Raw genomic sequence first — 25,812 nt, forward strand, 5'->3', positions numbered from 1 at the left:
TTAAAGTCGATATTACATTTCAACTTTATTCTCGAAATGTCGAGTTTAATGTTGACATGGCGACTTTAAAGTCGACATGTCTAGTTTAATCTCGTCATGGCAAAAATATTTTTTTTCCTTCATGTGTGGCCCTAATACTCCGTCGTAGACAGGACAGTGAAGAGTGACAGGAAGTAAGTGGGAGAGAGAGATGGGGTGGGAATCGGGAAATGACCGCAGGTTGGATTCAAACCTGGGTCCCTGTGGGCACTCGGACCCGTACATGGTACGGGCGCTGTAGCCTGCTGCGCCACAGCGCCCTCCTGTTAGCAGTGACTTTTAAAGGTTGTATCAGCGATAGCAGCGATACGTCACTTCTGTTGATGTTCAAACAAAACAGAGGGCTAGCTCGCTACTCCCTCCCATGCAATTAAAAATCTCCTAAACACGCATCTCGTCGGTTATTGGTGGAAACACTTTATTTTGCTTTTGAGGGGTTGCCAACCCTTGTTGGTAGCAATTGTTTTTGTGTAGGCTACAGATCTTGAAGTCTAGGCTGCTTACAGAGATTGCCTGCTTATGGGGCAGGCAGCTAGCGGATCGTTAGGAAAGATTAGATGAATGTGATCATTTATGTTTGGGCCTTTTTTGGGCCTGAAATCGCTGATACAACCTTTAAGCAAAACAATGCTGCTTTCACACCCTCCCTCTCTTCCATCTGTCTTGGTTTACTCGCTGCTAAAACTGGGAGAGGGGAAAGCTGGGCTGATTCACTCCCTCTCTAGATTGCTGATCATTCTGGAACACATTTTACCTCACAAACTGGTTTTACAGAGCAGGTAGTATAGTGCTTGGTACTGCTGTGTGCTGTTAAGCATGTACTGTTTCCCAGAGATGTTATGACAATGATAAAACTGTTAATGTGGTTGATGAGTCCAGAGGTAAAACACAACTAACATAAATGTTTAACTGGACCCCTTAAAAAAGTAAAGCACAACTAATAGATATACAGTGTCTTCACAGGGGTCTTGCTACACAATGTAAACAAAACATGTAATTGTTTTGATTTTGTAAGCCACCAAGCAACTGGCGAACACCATGATTTGTATGTGCCATGCTGTTATTTGCAATTTTCAGCCTGTAATGTTTTGATGTTCGGAAAAATGGTGGGAGAGAGGCTTGCAAGCCCTGTGAAATGACTTCTATTGATTACACTGGGGCGCTGGTCTAAAACGGGCATGTTTGAGTGGGCTGAGCTTGTAGACAATGCGTTGGCTGTCTCCAGCGACTACCTGGAACATAATCCGCAATGTTGATGTAAGCCAGGCAAAAAGTAATCACGCGTCTCAAGAGCGGAGATGCTCGCAGGCTGAAGAGCACAGAGCTTGAGTTGGTAACCTTCAGTCAGTACCAATATATGGTTTTAAATTCAGCAAGTCTGTTCAAATTTGTATCTATAGTTGAAGTCCTTTTTTTATTAAACCATTACGTGCTGTTAAATATTCATCGGATCAGCAAAGGATGAGGTTATTTCTGGGCAGGTTTGTTTTGTTTTATTGCATGGCACATTATGTTATTGTTATTGACATTTAACTATATTGTAGAAGATCAATATCGTTTTTATATGTTTTACTTCTAAAAAGAATTTTTAACATTTTTGTCGGATACCAAACTTATTCGGGTATACATATAAGTATTGGTCAAAACATACACATAAATATTTAAAAACATTTATAATATAATACAAAACACATATAGCCAAGACTAATGACAATGTGAAACTGAATACTGCATGTAGGGCTTCACAATTAATCGATTTTAATCAAAATTACAATTTGAACTCATTAGCTTGCTAGCTAATTAATCGTGCAGCCCTACATACAGTAATTCGCACAGACTGCAATTAATTGTCCGGCTCACAACTGTCCCAATGGTTAACCTTGTCACATCTATGATTTTTGTATTCATGTCATTCTCCTTGTGTGACAAACAGCAAACCTCACTTAACAGGAGTGCTGTGCTTCTTATGCTCTTGGTATCACCAATCAGATGTGAACTTGAAATTAAATTTTGGAGTATTGAACTGAGGCTTGACTGTCAAAAATTATGTTGAATGCAAATTAAATCACAGTCAGAATATCTGTCAAAAATCAGAATTAAATACTGCCCCCAAATCGTGTAGCCCACATTGTGAAGTCTGCATGTGAGCCCCTCAGTGCTTCTGGGCATTGTGCACAGATTTCAGGCGATCTGAATAGATCTCTTGTTTCCTTAATGCTGCATACATTGTGTTGACGCAGAGCAGCACCTGAATGTGCCTAGTGTAATTAAGAGGAGCATGGGAGTGCGCTGTTCACACGGGCCCTCCCAAAGCCTCCTCATGGCAGTGCGCTGTTCACATGGGTCCTCCCAAAGCCTCCTCATGGCAGTGCGCTGTTCACATGGGCCCTCCCAAAGCCTCCTCATGGCAGTGCGCTGTTCACATGGGCCCTCCCAAAGCCTCCTCATGGGCTCATTCTTATTCTTATTTCTTGCCTCAATCGATAATAGAGCTCGTCACATCGCGTCATGTGAGAGCATCCCTCACAACAGGGTCTATTTTGAATTCCCAAAAGAAAACAACATCCTGTCCCACAACGACTCTTGTTTTTTTTCCGTGGCAGAAAGGGGGGTGGAAGCATGAAGGCAGCAGTGATACATCCTCCCAATTACGCAGTTTGTTGCATAAAAAAAGAAAGGCTGTGGACCCTGAGGGGGCCTAAGACCTCCCACTGGAGCTGAGGGCTCAGGTTAGACAGTGTCCACATAAACATCTCCGCTACCCCTCTGCGACTTCATTATTTCTATTCCTGTATCGACTGATGAACGGTGGCAGGCGTGTTCATTAGGCCTGCTTCCCTGGTTCTTCTCTCTCTTTCTCCCTCTGTCCCCTCTCTCTCTCTCTCTCTTTCTCTGTCTTCCTCTGTCTCCTTCCTTCTCTCTCCCCTTTCTCTCTCTCACTCTGTCTCTTTCTCTGTTTCCCTCTGTCTCTTTCCTTCTGCCCCCCCTCTCTTTCCCTCACTCTCTCTGTCTCGTTCCTCCTCTCCTCCTCTGCCTCTCTCCTTAGATCCGTGTTTTACGTCGCTCCCCCGTGGGCTGTTTCATCAGCATATCATCAGCGTATGCATGGTCCACCCTGAGTGAGCACACGTGCGCCGCACACCCCGCCCCGCCCAACCGACCGTGCAAGGACAGAGGAGAGGAGGACCCGACAGGGTGAATTCTTCACAGCTAAGCCCAGACTGAAGCAAACAATCTAGCATTCAGGGCACACGCAAGCTGTCTCTGTCCTTAACATTTAAAGTGAGAGGGACATTCCTGGCTCAAAGGCAGAACTGTATTCTGATACAGAATGTGGATTAGTTAAAGTTAAAGAAATGAATGCTGATATTTTTTGATACGCTGTACCTAATTTGGACCTAAACTTATTTTCCTTAAGAGATGTTTAAGATGATGAGAATGCATAAACTCCCTTTGTTCTAGATATTTCCATATATTCCCCACAATAGTGCCCAAAGGTTTCCCTGTGATCCCTCGCCTGGCATGGAAACAAGCAGTAAATATTGCAAATTGGCTGTAGTGTAGTTTAAACCGCCCCGTTTTAATTTGTTCCAATGAGAATACTGAGTTTCCTCTCCACCTTTAAAGACGTACATTGTGCTTATTCCCCAGAGCCTGTGAGACTTGAGTAGGTGTCAAAAATAGAGTGCACCTCGGTGTCACGGTGACCGGGTTTGTGGGGCCGCTCTGGGGAGCTCTCCCTTAGTGCTTTGCTAACGTTCCAATCCCTCATCCATCCGTCCCCCCTTCCCTCCACCCACCCCCTCAGTACCTCAGATGCCGAGCTCTCGCATGCTGGCAACCATCAGAGACTATGTATTATTTACCAGTGTTCAATGAAGCAGACAACAGGAGCCACATCTGAAAGGGGAACAGAGACATGACAGGTGACGAGTTCATCATGGAACATTGTCGTTTTATTGTTCGTGACTTGGAGACTGCGGCTCAACAAAAAGAGAGCCTGGAGCCTGCCCAACCTTATACTCACTTCTGCTTTTCAACACAAGCTCTAGAGAGAGCAGAAAAACAGCGTAGCGCCACTGTCACATACTCTCTTTTACTGCTATCAGCTTCCTTTGCCATTTATTTATGACATATGCTGAAAGAGTGGCTTTAGGTGTCTTGAAGCAAACAAATGTAAAAACTGAGGCAGTGCCTTGTGCTGTATAAACTCAGCACAGCAGGCTAAAGCAGAGAGCTGAAGAGAATCCTGCAGTGCTCTGTAGACTGTGAATAGAATAATCAACTGAGGGACTTAGTTACGCCAGTTTAAGGTTCTAATTTACTAAGATCCCAAATAATGAATTGCACATTCTGTTGATTTCATCCGTGTTCTACAAAGACTACAGGCTTACACTTTGCTTGAATTCTCCAAAATAAGGCTATAATAACTTTGTCAGGAATGTGTCACTGCAGATGCCAAGATCCTGTCATCATTCAGCTTCACAGTCAATATCTAATGACTTGACAGGGTCAAAATGCAGAAGCCTGTGTAAAGGCACCAAACGTTTGATGTGATGGCAATTACCAATAACTGTCAAATGACAGTTTTACACCACTGGAAGAGGTCTGTTATGACAACGTATAACAAGACATGCCATCTGCCATGATATGTTTTTGTCATGTTTATCCCAGTCTTATCAGAGAGAATTTTAGAAAAAAATGTTTCTCAGCACATAAAACAAATATGACACAAACAGGACTTGATAGAGCCATAAATCATGTTGCTAATATCAGGCTAATGGTAATCTAAGGTACCTGTGATTCAACATTAATGTATGTCTTGATAACTTGGCCTAATTTGGTCTACTGCAGAATCTTTTTAGGTGACTTCTTGATGAGACATAGTTATGATATATTGATCAAATGCAAGTAAAGCTAATGAAAAAGTGAACTCATGGCTGAATGCATACATGAATTCAGATGTGAGGCCTAGTTAGATAACCTCATACAATGCCTGTACACTACAGTGAAGTAGGCGTACCAACAATGAAAAGTAATACTAATAATTACTGAATATCGAATAAAAAATGCATATAGATTATTCAGGGTTTTCTTTGATTTCAGAAAAAAACCACTATAACTGTATCACAGTCTGCAACCAAAATGCAGTGAAATGTAGTGATGAAAAAAGGAGTGTGGAAGCAAAACAAGAGAATGTGAACAAAGCTTTGCCCTGGATGCTCCAAAATTGCATTGCTGGATACATTTGTCTCACTTGTCTTTACCGCTGACATGTCTAAATGTTCAGACAAAAACAACAGATCAGTAAGCAACATATGACTTAATTTATTCTAACCATATTGAATGAATCGAAGTTAGCTGAGTATTACAACTTAGATTGATGTCTTATTTACACAGTAAATCACCAATCCCAAATGTCTTTAAGGCTTACAGTAGTAAACCTCATAAAAGATGCTATATATACATACAAGTCCGCATTTAATCTGCTTTGCTTTTGCATGTTTGGGTAAAACAGCCCACAATGCTTTTTCATTAACCCACAAAACAGACATGTTGTTTTGGTCCTTACAAGACACAATCCTCAAAACATACATCATGCATCAATGTGTAATCCTTTCTAAAATGATCAGTTAAGACACGTTTTGGTGCTTGTGTCTAACACATGCCAACCTCCTAAACTTGACCATAGTAAACCAAGATCCCAAATGTACGCATTCGCTGATATAGACGAGATCATTTATTTACTAATATAATGGGAGAATTGTGTGCAAGAGAGCACTGAGAAATAGCAGGGTTATCAGTTGCATTAACTGGCCTGACTGATATGAAGGCACACGATCTGATGACCGAGGGAGCGAAGTGAAGCAGCTCAATCACACCTAGATGAGCCACTACCGCTTAAGGGTGGAGCTCCATGCTGCCACTATCCCATGTGCAATCATGTCAGTGATGAGGTGTCTTTTGACTATCTGCTATCAAATTGCTCTGTAACTGATGGTATGGGTGTCCTAGCGGACAGCCAAAACAAAACAAAAACATGACTTAGACATGCTTTAAGTGTGTAGAAGCACTTCACAAGAAGAACTGGAGACGGTGATGCCTTTATCACAGAACAATTCAGAGAACAGAGCCAGCAAATGAACAGGCAAGAACTGTGCACTTTTCATCATTATTTATGAGAAAGTGTGGTAATACTTAGTTGAAACCCAGTATCCATAAAGCATTAACACATTCATTAAGTATTCATGATGCCTCATAATTATACATAGTAATGAGTGCACTTATAACATGTTACTGAATATGCCTTTAAACTTTAAAGTATCACTTTAACATATCAGCATATCATTAAAGACTCTTTCCCTTCTCCATAATGGCCCCAATGACACCTTTGCCATTAATTCACCAAATGCTATAGAGCCACATGTGACTGAAAACTACCTTTCATATCAATAAGCAAGGTTTATACCACATTCATCATTATAACGCTTTATGCGTATAGTCATGTTTACAAACTTACTTGAAAAGTGACTTTGGTGGTATTTAGTTGACACTTTTATCCAAATGAACATGGACTCGCAAGGGCAGGTTGAGGAATCGAACCCAGGCTGATTGATTGACAGGCAGTGATGCATCCACTACACCACCATGCCCTCAAAAAATTCACTGTTCCGTATCAGGAATTTACCCCTGACATGACCCGAATATTTGATACACATGATTTATTATGAATATTTCGTAATCCTTCACATGCCCATAATGCTTTATGGATAATGAGTTTAGGTGAACTGCTTCCAAAAGTGCTTTTGACAAACTAACAACCATGATCTTCGGTGACGTCCTTGAGGTCAGTCTTACCAGCCAGACTGCTGATACAGATTCCCTCAGCATTACACATAGATATGGCTCTCAAGTAAGTGTTGGTAATACATTTCATTATCCATATCAATTCCTTACAACACAGACGTAAGCCTGCCAAGCAATACTTAAGTAGTCACATCATTGCACTACTCAGAAACCCTCCAAGGCTTGTCACAACTGATGTAAAACATAACTACGTGGATCTCCCTCTCTCTGCTCATTTTTTGTTCAGTGGGGACATCAGGAATATCTCTTCCCCAAATTATATGAAATTACACCTGCATAGTTGAAATAGCTGGACATGGTAAAATTGTATGCCTTTGGGCCTACTCATTCAGATGGTACATATCAAAGTATTGCTCAGTGCAAGGCTTGAAAATGACAGTCATGTTCATATCAAACTCATAGGGGGTATAACAAAAGGACCTTAGTATTTACTCCCTATTTTACGCGCAGCTTTCTCTGTCCCCTACCGCAATTTGCACTGCTCACAACTGAACGGCATGATTCAATCACAAGCACAGTCACAATCACAAGGAGTTAACTGATTGCAACATAAAGGAATCAAACATTTATCGGTTGTGAAATAATACAATACATGATAAGATGTCAACAAGCATATACAGTAGATAATGCAGATCAGTGTGATCTTACCGATGTATATTAAGCCCTGTTTTATGATTTCACCAATAATAACCCACATAATATCCCATGATATCAAATGCCCCTTTCCTGGGGTCAGTGCACAGAAAAAAGAAAAAGAAAAAAGATTTATGACAGGCTCCAACCAGACATCAATATAAGTTTTAACAAAAGGGATATTGATTTCACTAACACTATGCCATTACTTATAATATGCCAATATGTCAGGATGTCATCAAAATGCTGCTTACACAGGACAAGCAGGTTGGCCATCCATGTAATAAGTCTGTGCAGGTTATATTGGGAAAAAACACCATAGGGTTATTTTCAAAGGGGGGTGCCTTTACATCCAAGTAAAATGAAGCTGTGACTACAAGACTTTGACAGAATACAAGTGTTACAATACATGTTGTAATGTGAATTGAGAATGGGTAGACACAACTTCTTCAAGTCATATGTTCACTTGTCATTTGTAGACCTACCTGTAAATGCTTAAAGTTGAAATGGTTATATTACATATGATTATTAAATTGCTATATTGTCAAATAGAATACACCATAAAATGGAAAACCAACAAGACACTGTGTAAGTATGGTTATCAAAAATGGGGACAGGGTGAAATCATCATTACTTTATTAGAAGCCACCATTTCACAAAACACCACAGGCCTAATTTTTTCCCTTTTCAACCACTCAATAAGCCATAGGGAATCTCACATCATCTCCAAATGTAAGGTCCAAGGCGCCCCCTTCATCAAATTGAGGAGCTACTCTCCTCTGCCAGGGAGAAAAGGATTGTATCTGCTGCATAACCATGGCCAATTACAATTCCTTGTGTTCCCGCTGTTATGGTCAAATGAGTCACATACTCAACATCAATTAGACAAGGGTGGGGCCAAATGGAGCAGCAGACCCCATCTAGCAAAGGGAATGGCCCTCCTATCGATTACCTGCGGGCTGCTCAAGCCCCCGTGTAATGGAAGACAGGCAAAATGAGGGAGTGCACCAACTGATTTAGAGGCTTTGTGGTCAATGGGAGATAATGAGAGACAGAAGCAGTGCAAGGAGCAACCAGTGGCCCAGGGTGCAAAAACAAAAGAGCTGCGAGGGGGTTTAGACACACACTTTCCGCCCAGGCGTCCATTTTGTCCAAACCAATATTACCACAAAATGGTGGTTTAGGAGAGAAAATGATGAAGTAGAGACGAGACAAACACATTATGAGAACACACTGAGTGAAAATGGTTGCAGTAACTGCTAGTGGGTGAGGGGTGGGGATGTAAAGTTTTACAAAGTTTATTTTTTTCTCTCGCTCTCCTTAATTTTTATGCAGCATTTCCTGTGCAGACGTACATAGGCTTTCATGGTTCCCTGAGATCCAAACAATATCACTGTGAGCATTTCAATGAGCCCTAGCTCTCACTCTCTCTTCTTCTACTCATGAAACTTTCCCATACCCCTGCAGGGCTGTGGACTTTTGATTGAGCACAGAGGAAAAAGGCCAATTCCACGGAAAATATGAAAATAGAGGTGCAGTACAAAAAACAAATCCTCCCAATGCTGATCACGCAAAAGCTCTTGGCATTTTGAAGCCATGGCACAAATTCATCTGATTCCTGAGCTAGTTGAGAAGATGACCTGTGTCCTAGAAACAACTGTCAATTTCAACTGACCCAATTGTACCTTTTTGTTCCTGAATGTTGAGCTTGCTAAAATGGTATATTTTGTGTTATTCAGATAGGACTATAGAGGAAATCATACATCAGTGTCTTGTCTTCTCCCCCAGTGTTTTCAGCCTCGGCAGTGACACAGCATCTACAGGAAGAACAGATACCACGGCCGCAATAACAACAGTGAATATAAAATCCTTTGTATTTTAAGAAGGCAAGCGATGACTATTCGATGCACTTGGGTTTTCTGATCTCAGCAGTTTCCATGAGAGGGTGGTGGTATTTGTCCAAGTCTGTAATCTGAATGATTGCAAGGTCAAGCACAGTTGAAAGAAGTTTTTTTTTTTTCTTCAGTCAGCCAAGCCCTTGCTGATACCTCTAATAATACTGAAGCTCAGCAAACCACAGACTTTATTCCCCTCTATATGTATTTGTATTTCCGGCAGTCTGGGTAAGTTCAGGGGGGAAATATGTGAATGGATATGAGTGTAGGCATGTCAGTCAGCGAATGCCAGTAAGAATGCACCCATCAGTATGAATATTTAAAGAGAGGTGGGAGGCTACCAAGAAGAAGAAGAAGAAGAAGAAGAAGAAGAAGAGGAGGAAGAGAGGGAAAAAGAATGGAAGAAAAGTACATTTTTTGCTTCACTGGTATCTGTGGTCCCTCATGGCTTGTGGCTCAGAAGAAGCATGAAAGTGGAGCTTAAAAAACAACTCTTATCAAGCGGCGGGGGGAGATAGAGCCCAGATGCAGACGCGCTCAGGGTTTGATGGAGGACTCATATGTCTTGTTCAGCCATGTCATTGTCTTCCCTCTGGAGCCCAGGCTGGTGTAGACTGTACTCGGTAGTCTGGCACCCGGGCTACACTGGGTCTGGGATGCGCACCGTTCGCATAGTGGGGAAAAAAATGTTTTAAAAAACTGCTCTAATTTCTTTTTAATGTATGCGGTGGTATCCAGTTCCATCGATTATAGTGGAAGCTAATTGTTGCAGCAGACCCTACACGAATGGAACGCTTTAGTTACTTGCCCGGTGTAGTCTCCCTGTGAGGCTGCGCTCTGAAACCGGTTCTTGGCAGCTGTGGGCCCAACATCCCTGGAAGCACAACCCCTTGGACCCTATTTTGACTCCCAATGCATTTGCTGAAGGGTGGTAATAGTATGTTAATAACATTTTATGGATGCCTGCTTGCTGGAAACCTGCATTCGTTCAAAATGACTGCAGTCATAATTATCATAACCTTAATTATTCAAAGCATTCATTTGGGCTAGATGACCTGGTTAATGATTTTGGCCATATTTAAGAGGGTGTTGTGCACATGCTATGTTTAGGCCAAGGATCGCCTTGGGTGTGATCTTAAAATAACCTCTGACGTGAGTACCATGTGAGATTTTTTTGGTCCCGGCGGGCACACTTCAAACTGCAAGCCTTATCGCCACATTTACAAAGCGATAATAATACAACAACTGCCATCAGCAATATGAGGCAACGAGAGCCACAAGACAAACTCTCCTGGATCATAATGAGCTGGAGCAGAGGTACGCGGGGTGCTGCAGGACAGTGTAACAGATGAAACAAACATCGCTGCTCAAATAGGCCACACTGTCGAAGCTCATTGGAGAGGGACATGGTGAAGCAAACCTTGTTCAACCAGCAGGCAGAGTGCATTTCTTTTAACGTGCCATCCTTACAGTACACCTGGATATTACTTGAATATCATTATCAACTCGAGCATGTTATTGGAAACTTGTAATTTGCTTTGTAGAACATCAATTATTTTTCGAATATTTGCACTGCACACCTACTGCAAAGTAGTTACAGTTCTTGGCTGTATTACCTCTTGTACTGTATATCCATTCACCAAACGCATTGTGAAGTTGAAATTAAGTGACACATTGGAACAAATTAGCAATCAGAGGTTTACAGTACAGCAACATTGTAACATATGACTGTAATACAGTCACACTACCAATATACTGACAATGCATAGCAAACAAACACAGTGGAGAGAGTGTAAACATGGAGCAAGAGCACCATGTTTATCTCAGGTGAACTCACCCCTACACTGTCCTCCTGCCTGTACTGCTTCCAGACGCGGCCCGTGTCGCTGAACAGGAGCATGTAGCCGCTGACCCAGTCCGAGCTGCCATGGCGTCCCTGCGTGGCCAGCGCCGTCACCTCCATCCGGTCCCGGAGGTCCACCTGCAGCCACGGGTACCTGTCCGTCAACTTGGGACTCCACCCGCCTCCTCCTGCAAGCACCAATGAAAGAGCATTAGGGAAGGACGCGTACGAGAGAATTCTCCAGGGGGAGAGAGATATGTATGTGCTTGATGAGTGCATTCACTCACTTCATAGTAACGTGATCAGAACTGTCAAATACGTGTCGGAAAGGCACACGCCCATATAAGGATATAACATCCTCATGGGACGTTTCCGTTTTCATTGAGAGAGAAAATGAGCCATTGTGAGCTAAAACTATGCAATCAGGAGCACTTCTACGACCGTGAGTCACGGAAGGGGACTCTCAAACAGGCAGCCATTAAATGAGCTGAATAAAGTAATAGTCTCTCCATGACAACAACCTTCCTGTTTTATCTCTGAGGGCAAATTTGGCCACACAGAAATGTATCTCTCCGCAAAATGCTTTATTCAATAAAATGATGTTATGGCATACAGATAGCAAAAACCCTATCTCGCATCAGATGTCTGGGGATGGGAGGGGGGGGACTAAATGTATTCCTTACACGAGCAGAGATATTTACATATAATCACTTTAGAGACGGTTCACACACACACATGCACACTCACACACAGACACACACACACACACACACGCGCAGAATTACAGAGAAACTCCCTTGCATCACATCACATTGAGAAACATTGGTGCCTGTAACACAGCAAGCATTGCAATTGAGTCGCCTTGACCTCACTTAACACGTCAGCCAGTCCTCCTGAGAGGTGGTAAGGGGGGGGTGGGTTGTCGGGCAGAGGGGTGGACAGCAGCAGGAGACCAGTGGGGGGAGACGCCAATGTGCGCTCCATGAATGATGTGTTTTTTTTTACAGCCCCCGATGCTCATCCGCACGCGGAGCTGAGGGGAAACAGATCAGCTCTGGCAGAAGGGTTCATTACTTAACCACTGTGGGCTGGGACACGCCGCCATGGGAGGCACGCTGGCGCGGAATATCAATGCAGCGCGCCGCGGCCAGGGGAGGAAGCGCCGTTTACGGAGCCACATCCTCGGGGAACGGGATTGTTCCGTTTGTTACCGTTTGTTACCGCCTGCTGCGTAGGCCGCACCCAACCGAGGCTGGAAATCACACCGGGATGGAGTGAACGTTTAAGCGATGGAAGTCGTAAGAGAGACAGGTCCTCAATCAGGGGAGCTTTACCCATTCGGTCTTTGGCTATTTCGTTCCACGACTACAGTTAAGCGCACGGTTGTAATTTGCAATATGTGACTGTGGAGCTGTGCCAGATCCTGAGTGATCCCCAGCTGAATTATAAAAATAAGGCATACGTGCCCATGACATAAAAAATGATCTGAAAAATGAGACATACGTGCTCATGACATGATTCATGTTGTTTTCTTGGGCTTACACATACTGTACCCCTTATACATATACATGTATGTAAATCGTGTGTTTGGGCATTATTGGTAGAATAGCATTATTCTCACTAAAAAATATCCATCCAGTGCTATTTCATGGCAGATTATGCAGTTTCAGAAGCTAACATCCAATCTGCTTTTTTCCCTTTATCCTGTAATTATGGAATTCAAAATGTATAGTAGGCCACACTCTACAGTAGCTATCTAGTGCACATAGTGGACTGATTTATTCCCTAAGGCATTGCAATACTGATGTATACAGCAGAATGTTTCAAGAAGTTGCCAAAAGACTATGTGTGCTTAATTGGAGCATTGGAAGACATCTAACACAGCTCTGCTTCATGTGGTTTCTATGCATTCAACATCAAGAGACCAATAAAGCTAGACCAATAACACCACTTTAAAAGTCCAGACACAAGCTTTAACTGTGAGCTTCATTAAACATACTCTAACGTTATCTTAACTTAAATCTTAACCACAGATCGAATGAGAAATAATCTGCAGTGCCATATTGACAGTACTGTAAAGTAGCAATTACATCTCATGAATGGAGAGTATGCTGTCAGGGTCTTTGTACCTGAGAGAGCTATTGTGCTATGATGATTCATGTGCTCTGGCTACGGTTTCAACTTACCCAGGAAGTAAACATGATGCTGAGTCTTATTACAAACCATTACTGACAAAAATGTCAGAGCACACCACTGATTCTAAAAGCATGGCGTGCTCTACCGGGGCACAGTCGGGGGGCTACTCACCGTCTCTTCTATTGAGTTTGGCAAAGTGTGGAGCTTGACTGTCAAATGCATGTGAAGAGCTCTCAAAAGAGCCCAGGGGCAACGTGGACAGCAATGGGCCATCACAGCTGTCTAGAGAAGAGGGAGAAACACACTGCATTAGAAAGCAAAAGCACTGTTATCCAGGAATACATGAATGATAGAAAGAGTAATATGAATGGATATGTAATATATGACATGGTTCCCATACATTCACCCATACTATGTGTGTAGACAGATTTCATTTAACACTAAGACAAATGATTGACGTGCTCAGTGTTTCCCACAGAATTGAATTCTATTTGTGGTGGTAGGTTTGCAGAATTAACTTGCAACAGTTTTTAACAAATTAGTGCAGCGCGGTTATGATTCTAACCAGATTTAAGCACAATTTAGTACAACCAGGAAAATCATTGTGTGGTGGTCAATGTTGATATTGTGGTGGGCCGCCACAAATGAGTCAATGTATGGGAAACACTGACTGTGCTTTTAATGGGCTTTGGCTTTCTGCGTTGATAAATAATTGATTGTGATGAATTTAGGTGATTTCATATTAAAGTAAGCTCTAAAACAACACTGCCAAATGACAGTGCTTAGTTGTCAACGATGAAAGAGTTTTAAAGCGTTCTAATTGGAAATCTCAACACACCATATTATGTGTAAATTATCTCCCAGGTGATTTGTTCAATCTAATGTAATCTATTGTGCATGTAGTTACCGCAATTTGTTGTTTGGGAGCATTCAGTGAGTTCTATGATGATATTTGCTCTAACTGTTAAGGAAATCTATGCTAGGGAAATCATACTTAGAGAACAACATGACACAAATGCAACACTGAAGTAATCTCTGTTCAGGGTGGGCTGTATTGTACTTTAACTACTGCCTGGAATGTGCAATTGTGTGAATCATACTGAGGAAATGGTATGGTATTATAAGTAATAAGATATGATATACAATAATATAAACATACACACACACACACACACACACACCACACACACACACCACACACACACACACGTGCACACACACACAGACACATGCACACGCACCCACATACACACACACACACACACACACACATGCGCACGCACCCACATACACACACACACACACACACACACACACATGCGCACGCACCCACATACACACACACACACACAAACACAGAAAAGCAAACACTTTGGGGTCTGATGAAGCAATGGCAAAACCTTCAGATGACCGATAACAAACGCTGATGCCTTTGAAAGGATCCACGCTGGTCCGAGGGGAATAAAAGACTCGCTTTAATCTCTCATTGTTGGGACTAAGTCATTTTAAGTTCAGGCAAAAATAACTTAAGAACATTAAAGCTTTCATGTTTAAATCAAGGACCACAAATGGTTGCTAGCCTCTGTAAACCTCCCTCCTATCCTCCTTAGTTGAAATTTCAATGGTTTATTCTTTTAATAAAGTAATTACAGAATGGTATACTCCTTTTATCATGGGTAACCAAGATAACAGAAGAAAAGGAGATAATAAAAGCAAGGACAAAACGGAATGTGACCTGCTATAGTAGCTCAAAACTAAAGAACTGTGTCTGTGACACTGCTTGTCAATATAAAGGTGCTTTCAGACCAAAGCGTTGTAGGGACTCATTGGGAGGATTACCAATTGTGTTCATATTGACACCCTTGCCTTGTCTGCTTTTTTCCTGATTTTCTATTTCACCCTGAGCACTCCACATTATTGCATAATGTGGTTATGCATACATTTCTTCATCTCTTTGAATCTTGATGTTTCAACTCACTTCCCCTTCCCTCACGGTCTCCGTCTCACACTCACACACACACGCGCACGCACACACAGACACACACACACCCACACACACTGAAACACATCTCTCTCCACCGTCCATGTCTCCTTATTAAATCATAGCCTCACTACTCGGCTCAGCTGCAAACACCCCACCCTCCACTCCCCAGCTGTCCGACCAGTGACCTTTGACCTGCAGGCCCATCCCACAACACCCTCTCTAGAGTTGATAGGGATTCCCTCAGATAAGCATGTGAGCATCAAATGACCAAGCCTATACCCTGCTCCTATGAAGAGTTATTTTCTTCATGTTTTTTGAGGTGCACACACACAAATGAAAGTGACATAATGTGATGAATACATTGATAAATACATTGATACATTTACACGTTGTGAATTCAGGCCATAACTTAAGTTGTGCGATAAATGTTTGAGTAAGGTGAACTCAAAAACACATGCGCACAGCAGCAGTTCAGCCCCTGAAGGTTGGGTTGCTTTAAAGCGCTAACATCAAGCTGATTGGGTAGGCAATTATTCTTTTTTAACAAAATCTACTCTGAACACATCTTGTGTCAAAAAAACCCATCAGCACAATGGTCTTATTAAACAATCCACAGCCTGCGTTTCGGTGCGAGAATGAGTGGGAGTGTGTCAAGGACAAAAGACAGTGGGAAAGAAAATTAGCAACTGCTTTACTCTGTGTGAGAGCAGAATTATTACGCCGACGATGAAGCTGGTCCTTTTCATTTTCTGCCAATGACGCCACGCAAATGTAGGAGTGGAGGGAGACCATCTGCATGCTAACAATGCACGTGTTATCCAGAGGAGTGGGGAAATCGAATTTCTTCTGAGCAATAAAGAGGGAGGGTGGAGAAGCCCAACGACTTCAAAGTCGACTGTCTACAAAAGTGTCTAAGTTTGCCTCATGAGCGGAATGGCCCACATGATGCTCAAACATAATGTTCAAACAAGCTGTGTACAGTCAATTCTCCAGTCACAGCTTAATTCCTCCTTGACTGGAAAAATACAGAAAATGTCAAGGACTTTCTACACAAATAGTGAATGGACAAAAGTGTGGCGGCTGCTCAATCAAAAGCGATTGGTGCTTGAGGAAACTTCTGTCTGGTGCCCTTGCTCAGTTCAAAGCTGTTAAGACGTATCAGAGGGATTTGTGGTCTAACTAGCTTTTTCACGGACAAAAAATGCTTCCTGCATGGTGGGTTTTTACACCAGTCTTCTTATAAAAACAGCAGTTTCTACAAAAACATCTTATTTTATAACAAAAAAAGAAAGAAAAGAAAATAGAATAAGCAGCAGTACACACTCTAGTTTTAAAGATCCATAATCCAGGATACAGTATAACTGTGTCTAGCTTGCAATTAGCACACCGTCCTGATGGCTGGATTGTACACACTGTCTACTTAATACTGTTTGAAGACACCAGTATTACTGAAACAGCTGAATTCTCTCTCTACATTCTCAAACATTGGACGCTTGATGGTCTTTTGGGCCCCCACCGTTGACCTAATCCTAACTTACACATTTTGAACATTTGCAGCCTAACGATAGTTTAACATGCTTCTATTTTAATCTCACACAAGAAGATGACTAACTTCCTACGGTTTCCATTGAGTAAATGAAATTCTCAAGATGAGAAAAACAGTTTTTATCGGACGGCCACACATCGGTTCTGACAGCCTCGGTATCCATCTTGATTCCAGTGAGTAACGAGCCGACAGGAGTGGTAATAGTGTCATAAACATTTCCATGGCAACGGTGATGTCTAGCAATCAAAGGCTCTGTTTTTACCAGCTTTTACACATTATATTAGGATTTTGGGTACTGTAGTACTTTTCCGTTAAATCATTTTTCTTTTCTCAAAACAATTTTGATGCCTCATTAACTTTTGGAGTCTGTATGAGCATGTACAATTGCTTAGTCATGTCATAGCTGGTTTTAAGTCTACCATGGACGGTTACGATTTTATGGCTTATTCTCCAGTTGACAATGTATTTAATTCATACTTCCAGAATCGACGGTGGGCGGGACTGTTGAGCTCTATTACAATAACAAATATCTGAAAATAAGTGACTGAGACAACTTTTTAAAATTCTGTCTGAGGTCAAATGTATATTAGCCTACATTGTCCTATGTAAACAAGTCCTTGTTAGCAGGGAGAAAATAAAGAATAAATAAAAATAAATAAAGATTTTTACTTTGGCCCTATTAAACTGTGTGAGAATGTTAAACACTCCCTCCCTCAAACTCACTCTCACACACACACACACACACACACACAGTTATGATAATCCAAATATCCTAACATGCTAGCATATGGTTTATGTGTTGGCTGGATATCGCTTTATTAAATCTATTAGCCACAATTAACATGGAATCACATTACATACAAGCCAACAGCTTTGAAACGGTGGGGGTTGTTATTGGGGGTTATTGGGGAGCTGCTGTCAGCCCGGGCCACCTATTGATGTGTGCCATAAACTGATTTCCATTTTCCATTTTAATGTACTGTAAGTCCCCTCCCTCTTCGATCTGCCAAAAAACGAGTGATTAGTGATAAGGCAACGGGCAAAAAGTCACAAAGAAATGCTATCATGCACGCTGGTATTGCAGGATGGACGGAATAGCAAATTAAATTACAGCTCAGAATGGACATGTAAAATGAATATAGCCAGACAGCTGCACAGACGGCACTGTGCATAGAACTGTACATGAAGCAAATTGTTTTTCAATTAAATCACTGCATGATATTTTGAGATTATGAGTGCCATGCACTAATGTGTTGTACCATTCTAATACACATTATATAGAGTAGATCTTCCCTTTCAATACATAATGTATGATGCATCCTACAAATAAATACAGCATATGGGAGCTTTTTGGATTATGCCTACTGTGATTCAAGTGAAGTTTAAGTGAATAAAAAGCCATTACTGGATATAAATGATCAAGTGCCCCATCATGTGCGAAGGCCATGTGACGGATCTGATTCATGTCCTCCCCTGAACCCCAACATGGCTTTTACTTTGAACCACAAAACAATACTTAATACTGGGTGAATGAAATGGTAGCTGGACATCTGGGCGTAGGGGAGACTGTGCCCTTTGGTGTCACTGTAAACAGAAATAATGGACTCGGTGAAGAAAAATGTAAGGTTGAAAACAGAGCCAAGTATCTACCTGCTCTGTGTCTGTGTGAATGTGCAAAAACACTAAATCTGATGCAGTGAGGTTATTTTGTGCAGTAGCCTATCTCTATTTACTGGTTTCAGAAATGTGCATATGCATTAATTGCATTGTTAAATGAGACCACAATTAAAAAAGAAAAACAACATGCTGAGGCAGTTTTTTATATTCAGCAGGTGACTGGAGTCCTAGCAGCTTGAGACATGAAGAGGTCGTTTTCATTGTCAGTGCTTATGTTGTCAGCAAGACTCCACAGCATTGCCACTTGGCCTTTGCCATTCGCTGCCGCTATACCCTTTGGGTGAAACTGGATCTGAAATAACAACAGGTCACTGAAAGTGACCCAAAGGCACAATGCTTTGTCAGAAAAATCAAAACAGATCACTGAAAGACAACAAGAGCAGTTGGACAACTGCAGACCCTCACCTTTATGTGAGAATGCACGCACGCACACATAAACACACACACACACACACACACACACACACACACACACACACACACATGCACACACATTCATCACACATATCCTATTTGATATTACTGAACTTAACTGAACTCACAGCTGAAGAAACAGTGGCATGACCCCTCTTAAGGGAATCTACTTTAGCTTTAGTTTTTAAAGATTTAGTTGTATGAGGCTGAGCACTCCACAAAAATGTAGCTCTCTGTCACACATACTTTCTCAGTGACAGTGGTTTCCTGGCTTGTCTCGACTTGCTTTTTAATCCTGCCGTTTAGGATTAGAGCACTACCAACACAGAAAGGGGGCTTAGGGGGCCAGTGATCTGAGCATGTCAGCCATCGTCATCCACCCACCCAGCCCTCTCTGAGTACACACACACACACACACACACACACACACACCAAATGTGAGAGATTTGCTTCAATCCACAGCCAGCCATACAGCACATCGCTCACCCACCAAAACACAAGGTCAAGATTTTGCCACCCTGGCGGACAAAACAATGACAGACAGAGCAGAGGCCCACCGAGTTAAGTCAGTCGGCAAGCATCCACTCAGCATGGGTCTGAAGCCCAGGCGACAGCAGTGGGGAGGGTACAAAAAGAGAAGGGCTGCATAAGCTTGTTTAGAGCCTTTGTGCTAGCGTTGCTGGATTTCAAGCGACCTGATTTGACTGCATTCAGATCGTTTGCCAGCAGATGTCTCAAATGCTGACTGTCATTGAGGCTGAAGTGGATCAAGCTGTTTTTTTTTTTTTTTTAAGAATTCGATTCAGGCGAGCAGCCATTGCCATTAAATGCATTAAAGCACTAATACATTCTCCCTGAGATTAAATATCAGATAAATGTGTTTTATCTGTGCTGTCCCATTATCCCAGTGGATCTCTTACCACTTATGCTCTTAGTGACATGCCTCATAACTAGGGTGACCACCTGCTAATAAGCCCAAGGGGGGACAAGGGGTATGTTTCTGAGGGACAATGTGGGACACTGCCTGGCACGGTGATGCCCCCACCTCACGGGCAGACTCACTGATAGTGGTTTACCCATTTCTAGCACATACCACCTTACATGGTATATTAATATGCCCTATTCCCCTAAACATGTGTAATTGCTGATGTATCATGAATAGGCCAACCAATGTGTATTTTTTTTTTCTAAATAAAGATTCATAATACTTTGAACATTCAATGAATTGACAGATGCACTTCCACTTACTTTAGCTATTTCATTTTATTTATTTTTCATTATGTATTCACTTTACATAAATTATATTGTAAAATTGTAGGATTAACAGGAATTGTAGTTGCTCAACACCACAGGAACAGTTAAAAAAAAGTCTTAACTCACAACTCCAGAGGTTCACGGAACAAGAAGGGGGAGGAAGGATGGTGAGCGTGTTAGTAATTGCAGGGGGGGAAAACTGTTCAGTGTTCTGGGTAGCCTAATGTTCACTGTAATGTTGTATGATAAAGCCACATTGGGTTTGACTTCTTCCGCAATTACTTTGTTGTATGGAATAAAATAACACTGTATTTGAAAATAACAGACTTTATTTTGTTGTGGGCCTATATGTGCTCTGGGAATATTTCAGCCACCACTTGGCCTAATGTATAGGCTACCGCAGTGGAACGTTTACGTTAGTGAAGGTAATGGTAACGTTAACACTCTTTCAAGTAGGCCTATGGCTAATGAAATCTCTGATAACAGCTCAATCCACAGCAATGAAATGTATGCTTTGTGTGGTAAAGATAGATGTGTGGTAGCCTATTTGTATACAGCTAGGTCCATATGATTTCCAGTGAATACAAACATAATTCAAACACTGCTCAAGTAGCTAAATTAAATGTGTGTAATCGGTCGCGTATGTAACTCTTCTCGACTTGTAGGCCTACATTGTTAAATTTAACATCCCCACAATATAAATGAGAAAACCATGTTAACAAATTACCTACGACGGACCTTACACCTAGGGAGAGGGGGGTGTAATTTAAGTCATAACTTGTGTTACCAGAGCCCGTCTACCGATTCTCTGGTGTTACGTTGAAACTATTCAGTTTGGTGCAACCCGATACATTTTAGTAGCTCGTAAACTTCAACGTAGTGCCAGTTTAAGTTAGAACTAAGCTAAGATGGAACTTACGTTCAACTGGTGCAACCGGCTGCAGGATATAGAGCGACCAAGTTTGGAGCAAGCATTGATTATGCGTGACAGTCAGTCTCAATTTGCGGGACGCATGAATTGGGCTTCAAACGCTGTGCGCGCACGCGCTACGCGGGACTGGTGGTCACCCTACTCATAACCAATATCCACGCTCACTCTCTCTCTCTCACACACACACACACACACACACAGCATACACACCAATACACTAATAAAGTAAAACCAATGTGTCACCCTTGCAGGGTAATTACATACAGTACTAACAAACAATAGCAAGTCCTATGACAAGGCAATGTCCTATATGCTACTAATAATCATTATAGTTGAGTCAACATTGTCTACAAAATTAAATGAAATTGTGTAAAGTCTTTCAAATTTCAAGTTCTAAAGTAAACTAGCCCACTTCAAAAAATCACTGAGAAAACCCTTCAAAAAACACAGTATAGTACTGCAGCAACATCAAACTCAAACAAACTGAGTTTTTATGACACATTTCACCATTCATGGCACACCGAGACTACCCCCTTGTGCACGGGTGAACGTACAAGATTCACAACACAGGAAATCTACCATCTGTCATCCCAGAGCTCATTGATTTTGGCCATGGGCTGTGAAAGATGAATTCACCAACAACGGCGGTGATTCAGCCAAAACCCGACGCATTAATTACATTCCACCGCCATCAGCACTGTGACCGCTGGGCCGCTGGTGGCCGTGGGTGGCTCATAACACTGGACTGAGTGGACACTGTGCGCCTGACCCCGACCAGGGGGACTTCTGCTCCACTCAAGGGTGCCTTTGAGGTCTGGCTACATCATATAAAACAACAGACTAGCTAGGCAAATCCTCATTCATTTATGAGTCACTGAGTACTCTCTCGAGTACTTTTCATCTGCTTGTTGCGGAATTAAGCTACTCAAACCATAGGTCCTACATATTCTCTAGGAAGCACCAACACATTTGCTATATTATGCTAAAAGATTTGATATCACTGGAAAATAGATATTTTTATGACAGTCTTTTATGACATACCCTCTGCAACATGTCATTTTAAACACTACTCATCATTCTATATTTCTTTTTTGTGTGTATTGTCTTATTTTAAAGCACTATCAGTACTTCTTCCACTGAGTGAGTAGCGGTGCATTGGAAATTCACAGTTGTGGAGGCAGAGAGGCACACTGAAGGGCAAGTAGGCCATGGAGAATTCCTGCTCTGAATTCCAAACAGAAGGTGGCTACACAAGCTGTAAGCAGCCACATGAATCACCCAGACTCTTTGGCATAGTCCCTCCGAAGACTAGCCCTTTGGTCCCCCTGATAACCCCTGTCATGTTATGTAAGACCACAATCTGTAGAGTATATTATTCATCCCGGCCCTCTTTTGACTCTTAAGACATATATAGTAGCAACAGTAAACTGACACTCGAGCAGGATGCCCTTGTATCTTTTCCACAATCTGTCAGATTGGTAATATGCAATATAAGATGTTATGATGCTGCTGTGTTATTCATGTAGAGGTTATAGGCTGTTTGTCAACATGAAAAACACATTAACATAACCTGAGCCTTGGAGACATCGATAAAATACACACAGCTTGGCACATGTGGATGAGGAGACCTATGGGTCTGTTCTGTTGTCACAAACAACATGTGTGATAAAAACTCAGGCATCTCTCTTAACCTAGACCTGATCCACCATATATCCTGACATGAGACAGGAGTAAAGTTCCTTTTAGAATAGAGAACAGACCATTAAACCACCGACACTATTTGTAGATCTGACAAACAAAGTGAAAACAAACAAACAAAAAAATATGGTCTAATACAAACAGTCCATTTTTACATACTGTTTAAAAGTTCAAAAACAACATTAACTTTGGTGATACTAGAAGTCAGTGTTGACTGACTGAAAGGCCATTGTATGAGCTCAGGGGGAGATTGTACTCTTGAAAATAACTTTAGACTTCTATTGAAAGCTCACAGCAGGACACACGTTTATTTATGGATCTGACAGCTCACTACGCACCAATCGGCCCTGCACTGGAGAGGAGTATTAAGAGAACTGTGATTCCATTCTCATTAGGGACAGCATGGAAACTGGTTAATGAACAATACATTATGACATAGTGTTATACGCTTGGGCTCATTTCTACTGGGTATCTGTGATTCGCGTGTTAGCACTGACATACTGATTCAGAGAGAGAAAGAAAGTGAGTGAATGAGAAAGAGAGGGAGAGAATAAGATAATGAGAGAAAGGGAGAGAAATAGAGAAAGATTGTAACGGACTCATCAGACTGACTAAATAGAGCCTCGAGTGGACTCTCAAAGAATGTGACGCGTCTTAAATCTCAAACTGTCAAAGCAGAGCTCAGCTTTCCTCACCCATGTTCTTCCAGAGTGTTATTGCTACAGTTTTCATCTGTGCAAACTAAAAAAGCAGTCACAGGGTTGCAGTTCACAAGCTCTGCCACCATCACATGGTCCTGATTACAGAAAAAAATCTTTTTGTTTGTTTACTCAACTTGTTTGTTGTTTATACAACTAACTGAAGGAAAGACACGAGTATCATTTAGCAATTCCACACAGACGTGCCGTAGAATGCCCAGCCCCATGGTCCATGTCACTATTACATGGTCCTAATAAAAAAATGTTTGTTTACTCAATTTTTGTTTATACAACTAATTGAAAGAAAGACACAAGTATAATTTATCATGTCCACACAGACTTGACGTAGCATGCCAGTCCCACGGTCTTGAACACCTGCATTAATATGTCATCCACAGAGGCACCGAGAGACGTGTCTGCTGCACCCTCACAATGCCCATTTTCCCTCACGCCCGCCCGCCTCAGCCGCCTGACGTCTCCCATCAGCACTTTCTGCTCTCCTGTCATCTGCCAGGATTTTCTCCGCCGGTGGCTTTGAACTGCTCTGTGCCCGCTGTCTTCACAGATCTGCTCTGTCGTAGATTGGCATCTCAGCCGACTCATTAGGAAGGCTGCCGGAGACCAAAACAAACATGCGCACTACAAAGCAATCTGACTCAATAACACCAACAAATTGCTTCTCTCTCCCCTGATGGATATCTCTCTGTGTTTTCTTTCTTTCTCGTCCTCCTTTTTTACCTTTCTTTCCCTCTCTCCCTCCTCTCTCTCTCTCTCTCTCTCTCTCTCTCTCTCTCTCTCTCTCACACACACACACACACACACACACACACACACTCCATAAGGAAGATTGTGGAACAATTTAGCAATGGTTTCTTGAGGATGACACCTCTGTGAAGGATATATATATATATATCACTGGCCAAGCACAGGGGCATACGCACAGTAGAATAGCTGGCTATTTAAATCGCAGTCTGAGGATTTAATGATGCCTTGGGCCAGATGGGCCAGACACCGTCTCCTCTGGACCACCATTAGCCTATGGCATGTTTTGTCGCCGGGAGCCGGGTCCTGGGGCGACTGTCCCATTAGCTCCTTGTGAATACGAGATCACAGGAAAGGGCCGACCCCGCCAAGCAGGAAGCTGACAGTTGGATTTGCGCGTCCCCGCCGCTCGCTCGCCCGCTGCCCCAGATGGTACGCTGCCTACTGTGACCCTCGGCAGGCTTGTGGAAATGTCAGGCAGCCCACTCACATTTAGAACGGAATGAGAAAAGCGCTGGTAACACATCTGTAATCCCTCCGCTGATTTAAAAGTGTGGCACGCTCGCACGCATTTCAATCACGGCCGAGGGGTCAGAAGTAGTTGACACGTCCAGGATGTCTCTATTGAACCAGTGGTTCCTGCAGCAGTGCTGAAGAGTCCTTCACAGCAGATATGTGTACATGCTTTGCTTACAGATCCAATCACCTGCTCCAATTTGAAAGTCAGGCATACTTCACAAACTAACAATGTTGCCCCCCCCCCCCTTCATACCTGCACTGCCTTACATTGGTGATTCTGCCCCGACGATTCCATTGCAAAGGCTGAGCTTGTTACTTGGACATGGCATGAACCTGAACTGATCACAAATTGAATTGCTTATTAGCCCGCATGGGCTAGAGAACCAAGATCAAAGGATATGCGGCTGGTGAGAGCTTTCCATCTGGGACGAGCACAGCATGTGCGCTCCAAGGCCACCCACAGTTATCTGCATCCTCTCTAGTGTGGTAATGACACAAAGCATGACAACATCAAAGTGCTGCTGGACCCCTCTGTGAAGAATCCCTTTTGAATCAGCCACAAGACTGGAACATGAATGAGAAAAGAAGCAGACGCTTAATGGATGTTTAACGGATGTTGAACGGATGTTAGCATATGAGCCATCTGTCCTGATGTGCAAAACATTCATTATGATGTCATTACTGTGCTGCTTCCTATACACTACCATGCTAAAGATTTGGTAGTTGTCTATAAATTAGATGGGAAATTCATGAAATGCATGTCAGATTAAAGGCAGTAAGCCTTTCCTTCATTGTATTGGTTTATGCATGGATGTTACGCTCCTTTTAAAACCAAAGGGTTGAAGAAACCACTCTTTACCTCTTCTTTATCTCAATTCTGTTCATTCTGGCATTGACACTTGTGTTTCTTTTGATT

General features: G+C 42.3%; 1 protein-coding gene across 1 annotated transcript in view; it reads right to left on the bottom strand.

The window, feature by feature from the left end:
- cntnap5a (contactin associated protein family member 5a) overlaps window positions 1-25,812 on the bottom strand; it is a 70,103-nt gene that overhangs the window by 38,730 nt on the left and 5,561 nt on the right. Inside the window, exons 2-3 of the mRNA XM_042073321.1 lie at window positions 13,585-13,695; window positions 11,272-11,465 (exon numbers count right to left, since the gene is read on the bottom strand). Of these exons, the coding sequence (XP_041929255.1) occupies window positions 11,272-11,465; window positions 13,585-13,695 (305 nt within the window). The remainder of the gene's footprint in view (window positions 1-11,271; window positions 11,466-13,584; window positions 13,696-25,812) is intronic.

This window comes from Alosa sapidissima, chromosome 2 (genome assembly GCF_018492685.1).
Source record: "Alosa sapidissima isolate fAloSap1 chromosome 2, fAloSap1.pri, whole genome shotgun sequence".
Classification (NCBI taxonomy): Eukaryota; Metazoa; Chordata; class Actinopteri; order Clupeiformes; family Clupeidae; genus Alosa; species Alosa sapidissima.